This window comes from Triplophysa rosa, linkage group LG9 (genome assembly GCF_024868665.1).
Source record: "Triplophysa rosa linkage group LG9, Trosa_1v2, whole genome shotgun sequence".
Classification (NCBI taxonomy): Eukaryota; Metazoa; Chordata; class Actinopteri; order Cypriniformes; family Nemacheilidae; genus Triplophysa; species Triplophysa rosa.
Window position 1 is genome coordinate 4,464,914 of NC_079898.1, and position 21,786 is coordinate 4,486,699.

The window sequence follows — 21,786 nt, forward strand, 5'->3', positions numbered from 1 at the left end:
ACAAACACAGACATTCTGATGTTTCAGTTACCACATATTAATTTATATATTCAATGATAATTCTGCCGGAAACATCAGGTGTGCTGCAAAAATGTTAACACATTTGAGAATAAGTAGTTTTTATTGTTGTTTTCTGCGTTTTGATAACGTTGATGGCATACGAGTTAAGGTTTGCTATAAAGTGCACATTTCAACTTATATCACAGCACCCCTCTTCATCACAACAACAGTTCCTAGTCAAGTCAGAAAACTTCAGCAATTGGCACTTGATGACACTATGCCGTGTCTGAATTCAAGACACTGGAACTAGAATCATCATGCGACGTAGACACGCTGTCATCTCAATTGTCACACGAGCGGAAAAGATGACAGTGAAAATCTATTTTTGATTTGATCATTGTTTCAATCACGCTACAGGTTTTTATTTGTATTGTATTAAAACTATCTTTATTTTAGGTATTTTATGTGATCTATTTGTTAAATATCAAGTCATGGTGGCGGGGGGGTTTCCCCCATCCACGGGGGCTTAAAATATTAGAACATAGGCACGAATAAAAAACAGAGGGGGGAAATCCCCCCAGCAAATAGCACACTGGGTAAAATGACATAAAAGCTATTTAGTGGAATCCGGCAGGTTAATTGGAAGTTCTTGTAAAAAGTGTTTAAAAGGAACATCTGTGATCCGATTTCAAAAAGTCAAGTTATTGCAAACTTAACTGCTAACAACTGAGTTGGGATATACTTTGGTTCACAAACCTCTTGTTCGGTGATTTGCAGCATGCACTCCTGCAAGTCATCTCTGTCCAGTGGGGTGCGGATTTTCCGAATCAGATGTTCCTCGTGAGCCTCCACCCGCATGCGGAAGTTGCGCACCTCAGATATAAACATGTTGTAAACAGACTCCTCGTGTTCTTCTGTTGACCAGCAGAGGGCAAAACATTCAAGAATAGAACATTTCACTCCACAGACAAAGTGAGTTTGCTGAACAGTGAAAACCTTCATTAATTTTAATACTGGCTTACAAGCATTCCATTTTATCACTGTGTAAAGAAATAAGTCGTTTAAAATACTACATTTTATAAAAATCCTTAATAAAATGCCCACGTCTCATTTCTGATGGTCAGTGCACCTTAAAAATCTCGAAATCATATTGGAAATAAATGACTGGGTTTTGGCCTAAATGACTGTATGTGGTGAACAGTGACGTGCCTCTCTCAGCAGATTTGAGCAGCTCCTCATAATACTCCCTACACGCCATCACCTCCTTCTCCAGCTGTGTGCAGTCAGCCACTGTAAAGACCTCGGATTCATCGCTGTCCTTCAGAAAGTCCTCAAAGTGAGACTGCAGACTGCTCAAAACCTGCTGGTGGTCACCCGGCAGCAGGGTCTTGATCTAGAGAGAGAGAGAGAGATGTCAACAATTTACATTTTTTATTTGGGGTTGTAAAAATATGTGCTGAAAGGTTCATACTGAGGCGACGGTGCTTTTGCGGATGGCACGGATGTCAGTCATCAGATAGTGCCAAGATACCACGCTCTTCATGTTAATGTGAGAGTGATGCCACAATGCCAGAACATTCTGATACAACTGCTCAATCCTGACGGTGTGAGACAAAAACAATCATGAAAAACAATCCATTTCATTTTTTATTTATTTATTTTGTTTAAGCTTCTTAAACAGATTATCAATGTGTACATTAAAAGCAAGTTTTTCATCTAACCATACCCCCAAGTATTTATGACCCTACTCTTTCAATAATAGTTGAATAGTCCAATGTTGAAATCACCTTATCGGTTGTTTTAGAGTTAGTACAACTAAAAATCATATACTTTGTCTTTTTTTAATTTAATACCAATTTCAGCCGTAACGATGAATGTTGTATAATTTATAGATGAAGCTGCAGTATAGATGATTGTATCATCTGCATACAAATGTATATTAGCAGCAGCCACTCCAAGACCTAAGTCATTGATAAATATGGAAAACAAAAGAGGAGCTAAAATAGATCCTTGGGGTACCTCTTTTTTTACTTGACAAAAAGGGGAACTGTAATTTTCTAAACAAACACATTGAGTGCGCTCAAAAAAATAGTTTTCAAACCATTTTAGAGCAGCTTCACTAAACCCTAGAGACATGAGTTTCTCTAACAATAGACTGTGGTCGACAGAATCAAAAGCTTTCGAAAGGTCAATGAATAGTGCTGCACAAGACTTTTTGCTGTCTAGGGATATTATAATGTCATTTGTAACTAACAAAGCTGCGGTTATGGTGCTATGACCTGCTTATGACCTGCTAAAACATCTGCATAGATCGTTGGCTGGGGAAGAGATCAAAAAGTATTGTGCCATTTCTGCCTCTCTAGAAGGATCATTATTTTTGGCCAAATTTTAATACCAGAAGGCCTAAATCTCACCTGCTTGCCATTTCTACAGCCTCTTTATTGGGCGGTGGCACATTGAAGCAGACTGAAGGTACCATGGCCTCATTTCCAGAGGGATTGATAACTTTCCACTTGGCTCGGTGAGAATTGCTCACTAGGATACATTCGTCTTCTTTTCCGATGGTGATCTGATGATAGAGAAGTTTCATGAATAAAAATAAGCCTCATGGAAACTCTGCTGCATGCATGTAGTATGTGTCACGGTGAATGTACCTCGATCTGACGGTAATCGCAAATGGCTTTCACAGGTATGGAGCTCCTGATGGGATTCTCAGGGTTTCGGGCTTTGAGTTGAACAACAGACTTTGCTCGTCCCACTAATCCACCCACAGTGCTGCTGTATTTCAAGAGCTGTTCTTTCTCATCCTGTACAGACAAAAACATCAATCCACAACATCCATCACCATTACATTATAATTTCTCAATCTGGTTCTTTTAGTAACTGAATATGACGCCCACCAAAGCAACACTCAAGTAATTGTTTCTAACTATATACCAAGGTTATTTTTGTTTGCTAAAATTAAAATTTTGAAAACGTTTCTGTTCATTGAAATGAAATTAAATATTGACCTAAAAATTATTATAAAAACTTAAACTAAGTGAAAAATTGAAATGTTGCATGAAAAATATACTGAAGTAAGTTAACACAAAAACTAAAACAAAACTAAAATAACATGTAAATAATCTTATGAAGTAACATAAAAAATAAACAAATACCTTATAAAATGAGAAAAACTTTAACTAAAATTAACATAAAAATTATGAATCTAAAAATCAAAGCAAATTTAAAATATTAATAAAGTTAAAATGAAAACTTTAATAATATAAATCCGTTTATGGAAGTCGTGGTACTCGGCAGCCATCTTTGCAACGCGCCTCCGGGCAGTTAGGGCAGTTATTACGTAATTTAAACAAGACGTGAATTGGAATACTGATATTTCTACAATTGCCTGCTAAAATCCCAATTAAACAACATATTTAAAAAGAACATTTAAAAATGACGTACCATAACGTTTGTTTCCTATGATCAAATTGCGTTAAAAACATTCTTTTTCATGTTGTTTTAGATACTACGCATGCTCAAAGCTTCGCTAGGGCGGCCAATTTGAGCGTTGCATTCCTCCCCATTCATTTCAATGGCAGTGACGCATCTTGTTAATATTAATATATTTGGCTATATACAGTATTTAAATGGATAGTCCACGGCAAACACACTGTAAAGAGTATTTTAGTGTGCATTATTGATGAATTCAGACCAATTCAAAACCAAGTACATAACCAAACATTCTCAAAATCTGTTGGGTTTCAGTATTTGTCTTTAAAGAATCTGGTTCTCAATCACAATGTGGAAGTGACCTTAACTAACCATAGACTCTTGAATCAGATCCTCCAGCCGATGTAAACTGCTGGTTCGGTCACATCCATACTTCCTGTGAATGGCATCTTGGAGACTCTTAAGGTAATCCAGAGACTCTTTGGCATCGTTGAAAAACTAAAGAATAACAAAATGGGTTTGATATAAACAGTCAGCAAAATGTATGACGGAAATATGTGTGTAATGTAAACGTAACTGACGTCAAAGTAAACAGCGTTGTCTTTCAGATGTTGCTCCACACAGTGACACAGCTGCAGTATCCAGCTCCATTGAGTCTGCATGGCCGCTCTATATGCCTGAGGATAGTCCAGAGGTCAAAATAAATGTGATCATTGTTTGTTTTTATTATTATTTACTCAACTTTATGTAATTTCAAACCCATATGTTCTCGATTTAACTCAAAAGGAGGAGCCCGTACTGTACCTCAATGGTCAGTCTGGCAGGATGATTCTCCAAAAGCAGGTTTTCTGCTTTCTCCTGGACTGACCTTATCACCTCTTCCTTATCATCCAGTTCTCTCATGAGATCCTGCAGAAAAACACAGGCAATATGAGGAATTCATGTCTTGGCACAAGACTTGACTGTGACATGCAGAGACAAGTCAAGGTTATTTAAAACTTCACTAGTTAACATCAAATCCTCATCATGATTGATGTCTACAGTGCTGGCACATTTAAAGGCTGTATTGACAGCTTCAAAAGGAGAGGACGTGTTAACGTCTGTCAAAAACGTGTCCCCTCAAACCACTTTAAAGCTTTGTCTTTATTAAGCTCATGTAGATTTAGAGTCATTACTAGGGATGGGTACCGAAACCCGGTATTAAACGGGCACCAGGGCAAAATTATGAAAGACCGGAGCATCGATAAGCTCCGCCCTTATCGGTTCTGATTTCGGTCCTCGGGAAAACAAATCGTATATGTCGTTGCTACATTAAAGTTATCTCAACAATAGTTTCTAATTTTCAATAACACCAAGAATTTAGTCTTTGGCGCAAGCATATTCGTTATTCCCAGCAGAGCGCGCGAGGCGGCACGTCACGTGTCTCTCGCGCAGTTTGTGTCTACACAACGCGCACACACGAACACGAACAGCCACACAGAAGAAAGACGCTCTTAATTCGCGACGATGGCGGAGAGAACTAAACGTTCAAAAGTGTGGTTACACTTCACCAAAGTTGATGCCGACAGTGACAATGCTCGTAGCCACAAGTGCAACAAAACCTTTGCTTGTAGGGGTGGAAACACAAGTAATCTGTCAAAGCACCTGTCAAAAGTGCATCATGTACAGACAGAGAGATGCACTGTTTTTGACTGCTTAGCCCTTACTTATGCCCCATCTACGTCAGGTATATAGCGTATGCTGAATGCTAACAGACGTTACTTGAACTCTGACATTCGTTATATAATAATATGCTAATGCCATTCACCCTATTTAAAACAACTGTAAATTCGATCTAACTGGTTTCCATAACCTTACATTAAAACTATGCTAATTCCACATGGGTGAAAGGAAATTACACATTTAATCCATTTTCTATTAGTTAACTACTTAAAAAAATAAATCAGCCTATATGTGTAATCATTTATTATTACACTGAGAACTGAAATAATTCAGTGCAGTATACACAAAATAAACATGTACAAATACATAACTATTTAGAGTCAAATTAAATTACCCTTTAGAAAAAAAATATGACTAAGGAACTTATGAAAATGAAGAATTTATTTTGTTGTCAATTGTTTATTTTATTTATTTTGAATGATTTATTTATTGTTAATTATGTTAATTCAAATAAAGCAATGTTAATTCTGTTCCTAATTTGTTTCTTTTTATATCAAAAAGTACCGATAAGAATACCGTTAAAGTACCGGACCGATAAGCAGTAAGGATAAGAGTAGTAATACCGTTAAAATCTTAATGACACCCATCCCTAGTCATTACTGAAGAATAATTAACATGAATAAATAATAATTATTTAATAATTTTATTGAATAAAAGCCTGTGTTCAGTAAACCTCCAAGTAACACGATATTTACCAAATATTATTCATCAAATTACCAGCTAAAGCTGAGTGATGAAGAGCTACATTTTTTTATGTTTAGTGCAGATGTTTAAAAAATGTGTTTCCAAAACATCCAAAACACAATTTATTATTCATTTGATTTAATAATATCAAGTGTACTATTTGTAAAGAAAATAAATAATAAGAGCACCATTTAACTAAGTGAGTACTCAATGGAAGATGGGTGAAAATTTCATACTTTAAGTGGCCAAGGCCTTTATATGAGTTAAAGAGGGGTGACTTTATTATATAAAGATATGAAAATGTAATCTGGGTACCGTGATCTTCTTTGTAATTCGAGTATTCTTTGATTTAAGATATTCAAAGATGTAGAAATTAACATATGAATGTTTGTACCTACCACTGTATGAATGGCATTAAATAAACTATCATACCCTAAAAAAAGTGTACTATTTGAATAAAAAGCGAAATAATCTTAATAACAATACAGCTATGACCAGGATAATTACCACATTATTTTCATACAATATAATAATTTTATATTTTTAAAGCATTCACTTCTGAGAGAGTGCAATCAATCAAATCACTCACTGAAACATGACTGATTCATTGAAATAAATCTACAAGAATTTTAAACAAAATATTGAACACATCAAACATGGGCAGTGTGAAACCAACCCGGTGATCACACCTAGAATGCATTTTCAAATGGACCAGCGTGTCTGTTACACTCTTCGGCGTGATACTGGGTTGGTAAACCGATGTGGCTGGACTTACTGAATGGTAATCCCTCTTTCGTGAGATGTTACTGTTCCGCTCACTCCAGTCGAAAGCCACTTCTTCTTCCTCTTTCTCATTGAGCCAGATCAGCTCCTGCGTGGCGCGCGATACAAAGTCGTACAAGCTGTCGAGATGTCTCTGCCTCTCGATAGAGGATTTCTGAAAACAAATGAAGAAACTGAGACACACAGAAGCGGTAGAAAATGTGAAGTCTGAAGACACATCTACAGTACACAGTTACTGTACCAGCAGTCTGGAGTACTGGCTCTCTAACTTGTTCAACTTCACTGAGTAACTGTGTTTCAACTGCGCCGTCATCTGAATCTGTGAGAATAGCACAAGGGTAAAGAAGATACATTCAGTTTTGACCACTTGAATGGAAAATTCACTTCTTAGGTTTTCATGCTTTTCTTATTATACTTTTGGTCTTTTATAGAGCTTTCCAGAGCCTTTATGACGGCTTTACATCTACTAAACTGTAATTACTAGCAGGTGTAATTCCAACATTGTCCTGTAGAGATTACAGAAGTAATGTCTGAGTAGAAAAACAACCAAAGTCTAACGTCTATCCAATTGGCGGTGATGCCTGTTACCATAGATACAGTTACTATACAGACTTTGTCACGACTTTAAAATGTAAGTTCAGATATGTAAATCCTCTTGTGTATGTCTTCTCAGATATGAGGCAGAATATGTTCTGCTTCTATCCAGTTCTCCCCATTTGCGTTTTTGTTTCGATCCCCGACTGCACAGTATGATCATTTTCTGTCATTTTTCATAACGGCATAATTAATTATGATTGACAGCAAAAATCACAAAGCAACAATAACCTGCACTCACTTTATAAGCAAATTGTGAGTATTCTATATACTGTATTCTATAGCAGTGCAAATGGTGTACATAGGTGGCAAACGCTTACTGTACATTGTTTGGAACAACACGAGTAAACGATGACAGCATTTTCATTTTTTTTAAATATCAAAATATGCAATGTATTACCTCACTCATTTTGGCTTCTTTAATGCTCATCTGGAACTCTTCGATGGCTTTGTGCATGTCCTTATGGTTGTCTAAATTTGATTCAACACTCGGCAGATCGGATCCCCACTCCGCCTGATCCAGCTGAACCTTTCATACACCAAAACAAAAATCTTTTAAAACAGCATCGTGATTTTCTCACTTTACACTACCAGATTTTTTAAGCAGTCTTGTCTTCCAGTAAAAGTCTCTGAATAACAGAGCACTGTAAATTCTTTTAAGCGTAAACCTCTCAAAACTGTATCGGTAATGTACACTTAACTATTTGCCAATTGATAATGAAAAAGAAAAATGTTTAATAAATTATCTCATCTTAAGATAATATTTAATTCATATAGTTAAACATTTAAATATTTCCTCTGCAATAAAACAGGATAAATATACAGATGAAGAAAAGTACAGTATGTCTTACAGGTGTTATGACAGAAAGGACGATTGAAGAGACTCACCTGCATTTCCTCCACCCAGTTAAGCAGATCCTGCACAAACTTCATATTGACTTCATCCTCTGTCAGGTTTGGATCCATGAAAGATGACTTGAGCATGGGCTTGCGGATCTGCATGTGTTTGAACTGCTGAAAGACAGCGGGCTCCATTCCTCCTCTGCCTCTACCGTTGAGGAAAGCTTGAACCGAGGCGGGCTGCATGCCCGGGGTCAGTGCAGGGCTGTGGCCGCTGCCCATCGTGACCAGGCCTCCATGTGTGAGCGCTGGAGTCAGGGCGGGAGAAAGTCCAGCGCTGAAGTTTTGTGAAAAGCCAGAGTTCAGGCTCTGCGTGATGCCAGAGATCATCAACTTGGTCTGTTCTGAGGTCAGTGTGCGTCCTTTATTATACACAGAGGAACACTCCGTCCTTAAAGCCAACAGCTCATCTCGGACTTTTGACACCCTGAGGAACAAAGACAAAGTATGGTTACAAAACAAAATGTGACTGGCCACATCCAAAACAAGTGGTAGAAACAGACAAACACTCACTTGTGATCACACATTTTATATTTATACACTGTATATTTATATTTATGATGTTTGTACGCAAACCTTACATCAAGTTTTTAATGTTGTTTATGTGGTGTTTTAATAGTGTATGCTTTAAGACAAACCATGTGCAAATTTTCTCCATAAAACTGCAGTTTACCAAAGACAGTTTAGAATACTGCAGTTTGAAACTGCTCAGACGTCATACGTCATAAACCTGTAACCAATCGCATCAACTCATTTGACCCCTGTGGATCAGCAGTTTAAGGCATAAATATGCAAAGATGGCACAAAGATTCACGCTAAAATAATCACTGCACTGCTGTGTCAGCTCTCAGTTTCACTTTCAGTTTAAGCAGCATCTGAAACTGCCGAGTGTGATTGAGTGGAGGTGGGGCTAATTTGCATATTCATGTATCTGCGGATACTCAATGAATCTGAGGTTTAGAGTTACATTCAAGCTATTTTAAGGCAGGTAAAATATTTTCACAGAAAAAAAACGTAATTTTGATGGTCAACGATTAGTTTTAAGGGATAAAATTATCGACCACAGGGGAACTTTAAACAGTCTACAGTTGGAAAAATGAAAATTGTAGCATTTTAGTATTAATGCAATAAACTTATTTAAGAATGCCTGAACCAAAGTTATGAATATGAGTTATGATCTACTGCAAGTGTCTATGAATTAAAATGGATTACCTTTGAACAAGTTGATCAGCCAAGTAGAATTTGCCATCCAGTAGCAGTTGAATATCCACCACTTGCTGTCTTAACAGATTCTCACACTCCAGCAGGTAACCAGCAATCTCGGCTTCATTCTGAAACTGAATCCCTGATTCCAACCGCTTGGCATCCTACAGGAGATTTTAACAATGTCATTATAATAAAACATCTGTGTATGCTTTGCACAGCAAAAGAAAAACTTTTCTTTTTCATTGACTTTGCATGAACGTTTTTGAAAATCTTCAAAAAAGATATATATTTTCAAAAGCTAAGAAACAGTTTTAAACCCTAAACAAAACAAAAAGGAACTTAATATCCTATGCAGGTTTGCTTCTTAAGTAAATATATCTTTATATTTTTAAATGCTAAACATATCCTACCGACTGCAGAGCCGTCCTCGCTAGGGCTAATTTGTCCTCTCCTGTTATGCAGTCTCGCTGGACTCGGTTTGCAACTTGTTGTAGCATCTCAAGTCTATAACAACAAAACACAGATCATCATAATCAAAACACAACTGCGGTCAAACCAAACATCAAATCGTACAGAAGTCCAGTACAAAAACCACGTGTCATCTTCAGCTTGTCCCCAGAGTCCAGTGTGTGGATCTCACCTGGGTCCATACACGGAGTTGTAATTGAGATAAAGTGGCGTGCTCGTGAACGGCTCGTGGACACCCGAGAGCAGGTTTTCAGCCGAGCCCAGGCTGGTCAGAGTGCTGTCACTCACTGATGACGTACTACTGCCGTAAACCAGGTTGCTGTGCATCATAACAGACTAACAATGTCTTCGGCTGACCCAGAGAATGGCATTTACCACCCCTCCATCAGCAACAGAGACCCCACCGGCCATCGACAATGCCCGCAGACACCCGCACACACACACGCCTTCTGAGACGGCACGCTTTCAGTGCCTGTTATTTATATTTATAGGCTCATAATGGAGGCGGGACAGCCAGCCCCCGATATTATTACCCCCAGGTATAACGCTGAGCGTTCCTTTCATTTAAGACAGATGATCCAGCACAGGTTCAGACAGTTATGCTTAAAGAACACACATTCCTCGTCCTGTGAGTATTTACACATCATCTAATGAAAGTGTATGTAAACATTAACAGGATGAGTTTATTGCAAAATGTCCGTATATTTCCACAGTAGGTGCTTTCCGACATCAACTTTCCCCAGAAATATTATCATTAGGTGTGTGCACACCTTCATTCTGTTGTCAATTGTAATCCCAAAACTAATATCAGGTGCTAGGCAATATAGCTAAAACAACTAAAAAAATGCAATATTTTCTCAATATTTGTAGTCCTTTCATAATATTGAATATATCGTGATACTGCATATGGCAAAAAAATTACATTTTAAAACATTTTAATAGGTAAAATTCTGTAAACTCTAAAATGAACTTAATTCAATTAAGGAAAACTTTTCCATGGTAATTTATATTTTTTATAAATACAGTAACATAGGATGAGCCAGTAAGAAGAGATAATGGTTGTGATCATTCAGCATCAGCACAACTCTTTAGCACAATGGTCACTACACAAATCAACTACAGTATAACCAAAGATATTAATATTAACAAGATGCTCCACTGCCGTTACAATGAATGGCGAGAAATGCAACGCTCAATATGGCCACTCTAGCAAAGGAAGTCCCGCCTTCCAGTAAAATGAGCCAATCGTCAATCAGTAAAGACTGACAATTCTCTGGGGCGGGGCTCTCATGAGGCGCTTGCCAGCCTGTGCGCAGGCGCAGTAGATGAGGCGACATGGTGACAAGGTGATTTTTAGCGCAATTTAAGCTTAGCAAACCAAAGTTATGATACAGTTCATGTCATGTTTAACTATTGATTAGAAATATGCTGTTTAATTGTGATTTTGCCAGCGATTTTAGAAATATTCAAGTAGATAGGACTGTGGTCTTGCTATGGCGTAAATAGCTGCCCAGAGGCGTTGCCAACATGGCCACCGAGTGGCAAGACTTCCATAAACAGACTTTGCTATAACGGAAACTCTTTCGAATCTTAACATAAATGAACACTGCTGGGAACTCCAGATCTACTCCCAGTCATATCAACAGAAATAATACATGTCTCAACACAAAATGTTAACTTCCTTTTTACAAATTAAAGTGGGAAAAAAAATTTCCCCCAAGAATTTTTTTTTCCCCCAAGAATTGTGGGTCTTTTTTTGAGCACAGTAAAAATCCAGTTTAAAGTGTTTAGGGCATCCATTAGGAATGTGCATCATATTGTTTTGAATTAAGGATCAATGGAATTTAAAGTGAAGTTGTAAACAGTTTAATTATAAGGAGGTAAAAGAACTTGTAGTATTCTAGACAGCTCAGCCTCTTGTCATCTTAAACCTTTATGACTTTCTTTCTTCCGCAGAACACAAAAGAAGATATTTTGAAGAAAGTTGGTAACCGAACAGCACTGGCCCCCATTCACTTCTATTGTATGGAGAAAAACCAATGCAAGTGAATGGGGGCCAGTTAAAAACATTCTTCAAAATATCTTCTTTTGTGTTCTGCGGAAGAAAGAAAGTCAAACAGGTTTGAAATGACAAGAGGGTTTGTTTTTTGATGACCCAACATAGTAACTATGTCACCACTATATGGCCAAAGGTATGAGGACACTCCCTTTCGAATAACAGGTTTGGCTATTTCAGTAATTCCATTGAAAACATGTTGTAATGCTACATGATATAAAAACATAGTAGAGAATTGTGTTCTTCCAACAAAACGGCAACAGTTTGGAGAGGATGTTTTCTGTTTCTACATGACAGTGTCCCTGTGAACATGCTTTCCATTCACACACCGGAGCATCAGTAAGGTGCAAAATGGGATTCAAGGATCCTCTCCAAACTGCTGCAACAAAGCTAAAAGCGTTACAATAAAAAATGAATTTATTGATTTAGTTCAAATTCAAATGAAAAATAACATGACATTCTCATCTCAGGCTTCTACAATCTCTATACACATTCTATAAAATGCATCAGATGAGCACAGCCACATTTTTTCATTAAATCATACCTCTCCACCTCGGGCCTCAGGCTCTTCTCTCTCTCCAGCATGGCCACGATCAGCTTTCCCCATTCCTTCTCCACATCATTAGGATGAAAGCCTTGAGGGAGCTGAATGCGTCCAAACTCGATCCACATCTACAGTACGTGCCAACATAAAGCATACAATTTCACACGTGTATAGGACATTTATACAGCGCAAGTAACAAATTACAGATGCAAACCTCTAGCATTTTGTATAGATGTTTGATTTTGGTCTTTTCATTCTCTTTAGGTGGAATTTCCTTCTCTTTAAACTGAAGATATTGTGTATAAAGTGCCTGTAAAAGGAAAGAGAATGGGTCAAAGCAAAATCAAGAGTGAAGTCATAATATAAACATTAACAGAAGAGTCACAGTCATGGGTCTGGCTTACAGAACTAATTCAATGTCACCACAAGTCATTGCTCCAGATTTATCTGCCTTTGGTTAAAAACTAAAGCTTGTTCACCAAAAACCCATTCATTAGGGTGAATCTTTTATGACACCTGTCAGGATCATCTCTACAGAAGGTCATATTTCAAAACCAACATCAAACTAAATGCTTTGTCTTGGACTGATTTGTGACATACTGTAGCTATTTCTCATCACCATTACGGCAAAAAAGCACACCTCTAAGTATACGTCACAGTAATTTACTGTTGTACTGAATTTCATTCAGCGTGACAGGCTATAATTCATCGAAACGATTTCCTTTTTAAACATTTTACAAATTCTTGTAAAATGATCTTAAATGCCGTTTTTATCACCAATAAAAACGTAAATAGCTACATGACATATTCCTACTCTTAATGTGAAATTTGTCAGAAATACAATTCCTGTCAACATGAACAGTCAAAATCTAAAAGCACTTGCTTTCCCTTACACCTTTATATAAAATAAAACATCACACGCATGATGTTCACATGTTCAGGGTTAACTATCCTCTAAATACAACATGATGATTATCATTGAGAAGAATTTTTTGTTGTTGTTGCAATGACGAAAATTTGGGGTAAAACTGTCACAAAAAAATAATGCCAAGATGCAAATAAACCAGGAAGCATCGTACAGTATTTCATTTCAGAATTTGTTTGTTAATACTGGGTGAATATGCTTCTCCCACTCATTGTGTACAACAGCATGAAGATTTGAGACGTCTCACCTTTAGTTCAGCAGGATTGCTGGGAAAGTTTCTGTCCATCATGACAGTCGCATTGTGTTTGATCCACTGGCTGAGATACTTCACCATGTTCTGATATTCAACCCATTTAATATCCACATCCTGTGCCACAAATAACATACATCATCTCAAGGTCTGTATAGTTCAATGAAGCCTCAGTAAATAAAGCACTAGCACAGTCGTTCTAACACTTTTTGCTTTCATGAACTTGAATAATAAAGAGCATTTCATCAGCATACTGAGTGTGGTGAAATATTTCCTATATTTCAGACAGTATGAAATGACTCCAAGAAATCAAGAGAATCCATTCAAACGTCCATCTTATTTTAATTCCTGCATAACATGCTTTTATCTCACTGCAAATGAAAACCAAGACTCTTGTGTAACACAACACACAATGTTTATTACAATCAAATAAACCAACTGAAACTCCACTATAGTCTTTGCACAATTGTTGAATAAATCCTTGAGATGATTGTTTGTCTCCTCAGAAAAGAGTCACAGGTAAAACAGCAGATGAGGGACAGGCTTTGTTAGTGCTGTCATTCTGACACCTTCAGCTATCATCTCTACTTTTCTTGCCCATATGCTTTGACATTACATCTTAATTTGACAATTATTAAAAATCACATGCTTGTTGTTATTAGTTTGATGTTTTTGTGTGTGTGACTCTGATCTGCGAAAATAGAACAGGTGTAAGGTGTCCAGCATGATGATTAATAAACACATGACGTAGACTAGATATGACATCTCTTGCTAGGCACTTTACACCCCAAAAAATAGAAATTGTCCCTCAATTTGAAAAAAGTACAGAAAATGCTTGAATGTATTGCCAATGCGAGCCTATAGATCCATCATACAGCACCAGAAAAAATATTATCACAGACTTTGGAAAGTATAGCCGTAAGACATAACACGACTTAAACACAATCCCAAGAACAACCAGATGGGTTACATAGCAGATATGGGATCATACTTACATTTGCATTGATGCCCTCCATTCCTTCCAGGACTTTTGGAAAGACATCGTATAACGTTGATACATAAGTAATGACAGACTTCTCATCTGGAGATGACACGTCAACATCTGCCCAAAAATATGAAGGATTAGCATGCTAGTTTATAAACATATTTAATGACAAATACTGATTGTAGTACTGAATTTCCATGTTTAGTCTGTTGTGTTGACTGTGTGAAAAACTGGCCATCTCAAATGACCGCGAGGCACACTGTGAAATATATGTCAAATGTCTCATGTCTTATAAAATATTTTATTATTTCAAGTAAGCATGTAATAGTTCAGCAGGTCTGCTCCACATGTGGGTTTTGATGAATGCTTTATAAGTACCAGCTGACTGACTGTACTGTATCATCCCTTTCGTTTTGAACAAATCAGATCAGATACTCTTAAAGGTGAATCACTGCAGGGTCAGTGATTTGGTGGAGGGGTGTAAATCAGCATCCCATTCTTACCCCTCAAGTGGCAAATACAAGCAAGGCTAATAAAATTGCTGTCTAATGCCATTATTGGAAAAAATAGCATGTTCTTTTTAGTTAAAGCTACTTTTGTTAAATGCAGTCGAGACTGCCCGAAGCCCACCCTGTCACTGACCCTACCTAAAAATACACTGCAATACATTTCACTGGTTTAGAACATACAATCAGAAACAACGACTATAATGATACCAAGAATATAAAACAAGCACTTTGTCCAGAGGTCGCGTTAAACAAAAATTCTGAAGGCCGTCCGTCATTTTGATGGATTACAATGAGGGCGATTTGTAATTCCCCTTTATGTCAAGTTGGCAGCTTCCAATCATTTCCTTTCATCAGAACGTGATCGTAAGTGACCGGAGGAAAGAACGCATGTTTCCCATTCATTAGTCACAACGCCTCGCCCATTCATAAACAAGGCAATAGACTATGACGGCCCACCACCGTCTAATTTGTTTCGTAATTATTAATTTATGTCTGACAACAGAAACATTAAATATGTAAACGACTTCAACTTTATTGGGTATTCAGTTGTATTAAAACACAGTAATTTCAGAGAGTAAACGCATGTACACAGCGATGATGTCACAAATATGCTAATTAGCACGGAACATCACCTTGCACCACAGTGACGGGTAAAAATAGATTATAGCGGATTTTTTACGAGCGTGTCCGTCATTTCGACTTCGAATGAAAAAGTCTAGCGCAACCTCTGGTTTTGTCGTCACTATCTGCACAAAACAACAGAAGTTACAAAAAATCAGAGTCATCAGAGTAAACTGATGTAACAACTGCTCTTCCTAAATGAACGTGAGAGATACCTAATGATTTGTATTCATATTCAGGAAATGTAAAAACCGAGAAATGCTTAAGTAGGATTTGTAACAAAATACCCATTAAATGATATGACAGTAGCAGCATATGAATATTTCATGCATATCAATGTGTCTTCTGAATGACACGCAAAACATCTGCTCAGCATCTGATGTATCTGATGCCTTAGAAGTGAGAAAGTGTCGAGAAACTCACCCTCAGGGTCCAGCAGTCGGGCCACACCGAGCTGCTCGGCCACACCGAATGCTTGTTCTAAGTTTGATCTGCTACTCTGTGATGGTACTCTGCTTATATCCACCAGATCAGGCCTACATTAGGAGAGAAAGATGATTTTACAAACATTTTTAAAAACCTTTGCATAATAGGTATGTCATGGTTCTGCTTCCTTAGTCATGTTTTTCTTGGTCCTGTAGCAGAGTCATGGCAAAGTCTTTGGTTATGTGTGGAGAGAAACATATGATTGTCCTTTTGACAATAATATACGTTCTCTCCAGCGTCTCGTCTCTGTTCCCGCCATCTCGTTTCCTCGTTATCTTTCCCTGAGTGTTTTACTACCCACACCTGCCCTGTGTTAATTATCCCTCGTTTGTCTTTCCTATATATACCCTCTTGTTTCTTTGTCTTGTGTTCGTGGATTACGTTGTGTTTGTGGATGTACCGTGTCGTGTGCCTTGGACCTTGTGTGCTACGTTACACTGTGGATTACCTGTTGTGGATACCCTTGTCTTGTCTCGCATCGCTTTTCATTTAGACGTTGTGTCGCTAGTTTGTTTGGTTATTTTTTGCTCCCATGTGAGAAGTGTTTTGTTTTAGTTTGTTTTGTTATCGTATCCGTTTTTCCCCATCGTGGGTTTTTGTTTCGTTTTTTGCGTTTAAATAAATATCCTTTTTTGTTAACCCCTTCACTGCCTGCCTGCGCTTGGGTTCTCTTGCACGCCAGCCGTGACAAGGTCAACATAAATTTGAACCACAACATCTGAATAAAAACACATGCAATAATAATATTCTGCATGACAATAATTAACCACCATTAAGAAATTTAGCATTTATATTATTATTACAATTATGACATTCTTAAGAATAGGGATTACCACCGATGATGAGCAATGATTTCAATTAGAGTTTCACAATTCAAAACATAACTATCATAAAAAAAGGTCAATCTTACCCCTAAACTGTAAATTCTTTCTTGATTTTAGAGTAAAATGTAAACTGAACATGGTTTTTGACAGGTTTCGTGAGAATCATTACCTGCAGAAAATCTCCCCTGACTGACAGGAATAGCGATTGATAAAAATAACTCTGTACAAAGAAGCAAGTCTTCAGAATCTATGTCATGTGAAAACTGTGTCTTTGCTGAGGACAGTTATGTAAAATGAGATTTCGTCAAACTGTGAAGAACAGGTTATGACTCTGAGGCAAAACTAGCTGATCATAGCAAAAATAGAAATAAGAAACACAAATGTCACTGTTTGTACACTAAAGCTCTGTCCGAGCTGACACACAGCATCTAGACAGCATGTTAAAGTCGACATCAAATGGTGTTCACGGCCCATTTCATTTCTGACACGGGATATTAAAATGAAAACATCTGTGGTCTTTATATGGCAGGTGATGGGAGGGGCTAAAAATAAGAGAACTTTTGACATCTGCTGAGAAGAAAATTCATTTGACTTATTATGGCATTTTCGTGTACACTTAAACAAAGCTGGGCTGTTACCTGTACTTGTGTATAATAGCGTTGAACAGTCGTCCATCCCTCCACGAGGTTGTGAAGTTGTCACATCGGACACCAACATAGCCTTCAGTCATCTGCTTGGACCACAGCAGAAGTCTCTCCTTGGCTGTCATATCCTCAGACTCTCCTGTGACGTGGATGTCTGAGATCTGCATGCATGAAAGACAAAATCCTTATAAATTACTATTGCTTTTAACATGTTATAACAGTTACAAAAATAAAAGGATCTTATCTGTAATCCACTCAAATTCAACGTCCAAATAAGATTGAAATATTTGCCAGAAATCCATTTTGAAAATTTTTTTAAGCCTCTTTTAAAAAGTCTCTGTATGGTTTTAAATATTAAAATTATTTAACAAGACACAGCAAATATTTACTTACACACATTTTTTTTCTGTATATGTTTTCATTGTTGGACACCAACTGAGTACACTGTAAAAAATCTTAGTACCAATTTCCCCTAGCTTTTTCTTGTTTACTCAACTTTTGATCAAGTAATTATCGCCACTAAATTTTAATTACAAAAAAAGACAAAACAAATAGTTGAACCAACTTAAAATAACTGGACAACAAGCAAATTTATGAGTTTACATTTACATGAGTAAATAGTTGAATTCACTCAACTATGGATTTAAGTCCACCCGACCCAAAATATTAAGTTTTCTTTTAATATTTTTATTACATTATAAACACGCTCTAACATAAGTCTAATCAAGACCGACCAAAACATTGGTTCAGTAACTGCTCAAGCAATTTGTGTTGAATCCACTTTCAGGGGTAGGAGCACGGGATCATGCACTTAGACCTCAATACCAGAAACACAAACGTCAATCATGCTGACAATCATAAAACATCATTCATTAAAAAACAACTCTAAATACAACAGGCAAGTACGCATTTTCAAAAACTGCATGAATAAAACAGGAATCCTTTTAAAAATGTTGATTCAAAACCAAACTAAATATGGCACAATGCATGCTGGGAACTTTTCTGTTTGTTGAGCTTACATAATTTTTGCAAGTTTTGGACAAAAATTTCAGTATCTAAGTCCAGCCAACAAAATCATATTTGTTAGCAACACGCTATGGATGAATTGTGTTCAGTACACACAAAATAGTATATTGTAGTGGTTCTGAAACTGTGGTACACGTACCACTAGTGGTTCACGAGTTCACCTGCGCAGATAACAGCGAAGTTGCAGGGATAATAATGATAGAGCATGGGTATGAAGGTTAATGCGTATTTGGCGTGCAGAGCACACCCCCGGGATAATGAGTTAGGGAGAGGAGCCGGGGTGGAGGAGGGATGCTTAATCTTAAGAGATAGAGCAAGATGGTTTTCCTATTTATAAGAGTGCTTGCTTGAGCTGATAGGGTAGATGCGGTGATTGCTGATGGTAGACCAGCCGGGCTGATTATATGCTCCGTCTCCTCCCGAACTTTGTAAATTAAACATCATTTCTTGAAGAGACACAACAGGAAATTAAAAACGATATATTCATTTAGTTTTTTTATTACAATTTCAAACGTTATACATGATCGATAAATACGGAATACATCTCATTTAGCCTATGTGCAATTTTTATGCAGTTGTATGAATTATTGTTTATTTATCATTGGTCGATGTAACTCAGGCGCATGACAGGCAGCTCAAACACAGAGCGGGAGCAGACGGTTTTGGCTAGAAGGGATACAACTATGGCTGGAAGTGATGCCAAATCTCGCATTAAATTGACAATAAATTACATTAGCTACCGCCTACACCTACCCCAACCCTAAATCTAACCTTACAATAAAAAAAAAAAATGTAATTGACTGTTGTGTGGTATTGAAGTGCGCATTCCCAGTGGAGGTAGCTGTATCCTTTCTAGCCAAAACCGGAGCAGACAGACGCTTGTGCGTCTACCACTATCTCTTCCGACGAGCTGCGTGCAAATTAAGCTTATGTTTATGTAATTGAACCGCTGTTTAAAGCTGATATTGTTACTCTGGGTTCACACGTGAAATAAGCATTTTGTGCGAGTAAATTACATACAAAGTCAATGCAAAAACGCATATAGACGCGAAGGTTGAAAATATTTGTCAGATCGCGTCACTCACGCGAAAATAACAAACTTTTCCCTCGAGTAATAAAGAACGTGGAACGCGATTGTTTGCGTTTGGTGTGAACCCAGCGCTACTGCTGTAAAGCGCTAATTCAACACGCGTCTGCATCTACTTGAGGTTAAATTAATGAAACGCGCGTTGCGATTTAGTTTCGACGCGCCGCTTTGACGAGCCACTGCAGTAAAGTGTGAGTCTAATAGAACATAAACAAGACAGACTTACCTAAAACCTAGATATCTGTGTGTTATACACAGCTGTTCTCTGCATGTTTATGCATACATTTATACTTATCTGTGTTAAATGTTCTTTGTTAAATGTTTGTCTTTGTAGTCTTTCTGCAAGTCCCCACAAAGTTAATAAATCACCAAATAAGAGTCATTTACAGAGCCCTGTTTGTAATCATGAGGCAAGTAAAGAGTCACAGCTCTACTATTAATATGAGTGTTTATTCATGTGATTTTCTATCACGGTCATTAGGTGGTAACTAATTTTATTAAAGGTGGTACTTGATCTGAAAAGTTTGAGAACCACTGGTATATTGGCTCCTTCTACAAGATTTGTTCAAGTAACGTAATTACCTTTGTTAGATAAACATATTCAAGTTGGATTTTTTCACAGTGTACAAGTATTTTTTTTAATATTAAATGTTTAAATAAATTAATCTAATTATGAAAAATATTGAAATAATTTGTCAAATGTTTCATAAATAACAGTGTATGATAAAAAACACAGCATGATTATTTTAAACTGTTCTTTTTAACTTTATTTTAGATCTTTCAAACATGTTAAATCAACTTGCAAATCAACTGCTGTTTAACCAAATACTCAACTCAACTTTATGTATATAGCGCTTTTTACAATTTTCATTGTTACAAAGCAGCTGTACATGAGACATATTGACTATAAGCAAACCAATTAAAGTTGTACCTGTAAAAACAAGAAAAAGGTGAAAACACAGAAGACAGACATACCCAAATACAAAACACTCCAAACACACAATATGCACACGTACTAACACACAGACACACACACATGGACGCGCACGCACACACACACGTACACAGACAAGTACGCGCACACACAAAGACACGCACACACACACACACACACGTACACGTACACACACGCACAGTGAGAGCACACATTTAAGATAAAGGAGAGAGAAGCACAGGTCAAATATAACAGACTATACATTCCTATATGCAATATTAATTAAGTAAAACTTTAAAATTCTAAAGCAGCCCCAAATACTGGTTCCTCAGACTGAAAAACAACAACTTTTATCACATCAAAGACTCCAGAGATGCAACATGATGTTTAGTGCTGTCAGTAATATGGCCCTTCACGAATAAACCTGCTGTTTTAAGTGTTAATGTTCAGCTGGTGCTGGAGACTGATTCATGTGATATTTCATCATTCTTTGACCAGCACAGGTTGGTTGCACAGGCAATAAATAGCATGAATAATATTATGAATGTCCTACTTAACTAAACCCATGATAAGTCATGAAGACCTTTAGAGACGTCTCATATGATGCTGAAACACTAAAACAAACCTCCAGGAGAAATCCTGAAGCCAAACAACACCTATTCAAATAATGCCATTATTGGATAACACAGTTTTTACAATCATGCACAGCGTAGTAAAATGTAATGACCATGTAGTGGACACAATGGTGTTATACCTAAAGGAATCTGCAGGTCGGTCACAGTATAAATAGAGCTTGTCGGAAGAGAGCAAGGCACATGGTGTTTAGATTGCTGGTGTTGAACGACTGAGCAAGTAAGAGCCAAACACACCAAAACATATCAAATGTACTGTAACTAGCAACTGCCATGAATGATAAAGTAGGTAATCTGACTTAAGAACTAGGCATCATTTGTTAAGAAAGTGATCACATCTGTCTAGATTTAAAACATTAAAGTAATCCATATAGGTTGTGCACCATATTCCACATTAGAAACAGACCAAAGCTTAAGGTATTTTTAGCCATATCTCTCACATCTGATTTAGACACATTTAGGGTACGATCA

General features: G+C 37.2%; 1 protein-coding gene across 21 annotated transcripts in view; it reads right to left on the minus strand.

Annotated features, from left to right (window-relative positions):
- Nucleotides 1–21,786, minus strand: part of dst (dystonin) — a 204,890-nt gene that overhangs the window by 85,723 nt on the left and 97,381 nt on the right. For all 21 annotated transcript variants that reach the window (XR_008963505.1, XM_057341524.1, XM_057341543.1 and 18 more), the window contains 20 exons: nucleotides 17,631–17,797; nucleotides 16,106–16,218; nucleotides 14,563–14,669; nucleotides 13,565–13,684; nucleotides 12,607–12,702; nucleotides 12,393–12,520; nucleotides 9,735–9,828; nucleotides 9,331–9,485; nucleotides 8,107–8,545; nucleotides 7,619–7,747; nucleotides 6,866–6,943; nucleotides 6,617–6,778; nucleotides 4,240–4,344; nucleotides 4,017–4,112; nucleotides 3,808–3,933; nucleotides 2,655–2,807; nucleotides 2,415–2,569; nucleotides 1,472–1,598; nucleotides 1,210–1,393; nucleotides 757–914 (listed from right to left, as the gene is read on the minus strand). Coding sequence is in view for 20 of the 21 variants with exons in the window: in XM_057341524.1 (XP_057197507.1) it covers nucleotides 757–914; nucleotides 1,210–1,393; nucleotides 1,472–1,598; nucleotides 2,415–2,569; nucleotides 2,655–2,807; nucleotides 3,808–3,933; nucleotides 4,017–4,112; nucleotides 4,240–4,344; nucleotides 6,617–6,778; nucleotides 6,866–6,943; nucleotides 7,619–7,747; nucleotides 8,107–8,545; nucleotides 9,331–9,485; nucleotides 9,735–9,828; nucleotides 12,393–12,520; nucleotides 12,607–12,702; nucleotides 13,565–13,684; nucleotides 14,563–14,669; nucleotides 16,106–16,218; nucleotides 17,631–17,797 (2,892 nt within the window). In the remaining variant the exon portion in view is untranslated. The remainder of the gene's footprint in view (nucleotides 1–756; nucleotides 915–1,209; nucleotides 1,394–1,471; nucleotides 1,599–2,414; nucleotides 2,570–2,654; nucleotides 2,808–3,807; nucleotides 3,934–4,016; nucleotides 4,113–4,239; nucleotides 4,345–6,616; nucleotides 6,779–6,865; nucleotides 6,944–7,618; nucleotides 7,748–8,106; nucleotides 8,546–9,330; nucleotides 9,486–9,734; nucleotides 9,829–12,392; nucleotides 12,521–12,606; nucleotides 12,703–13,564; nucleotides 13,685–14,562; nucleotides 14,670–16,105; nucleotides 16,219–17,630; nucleotides 17,798–21,786) is intronic.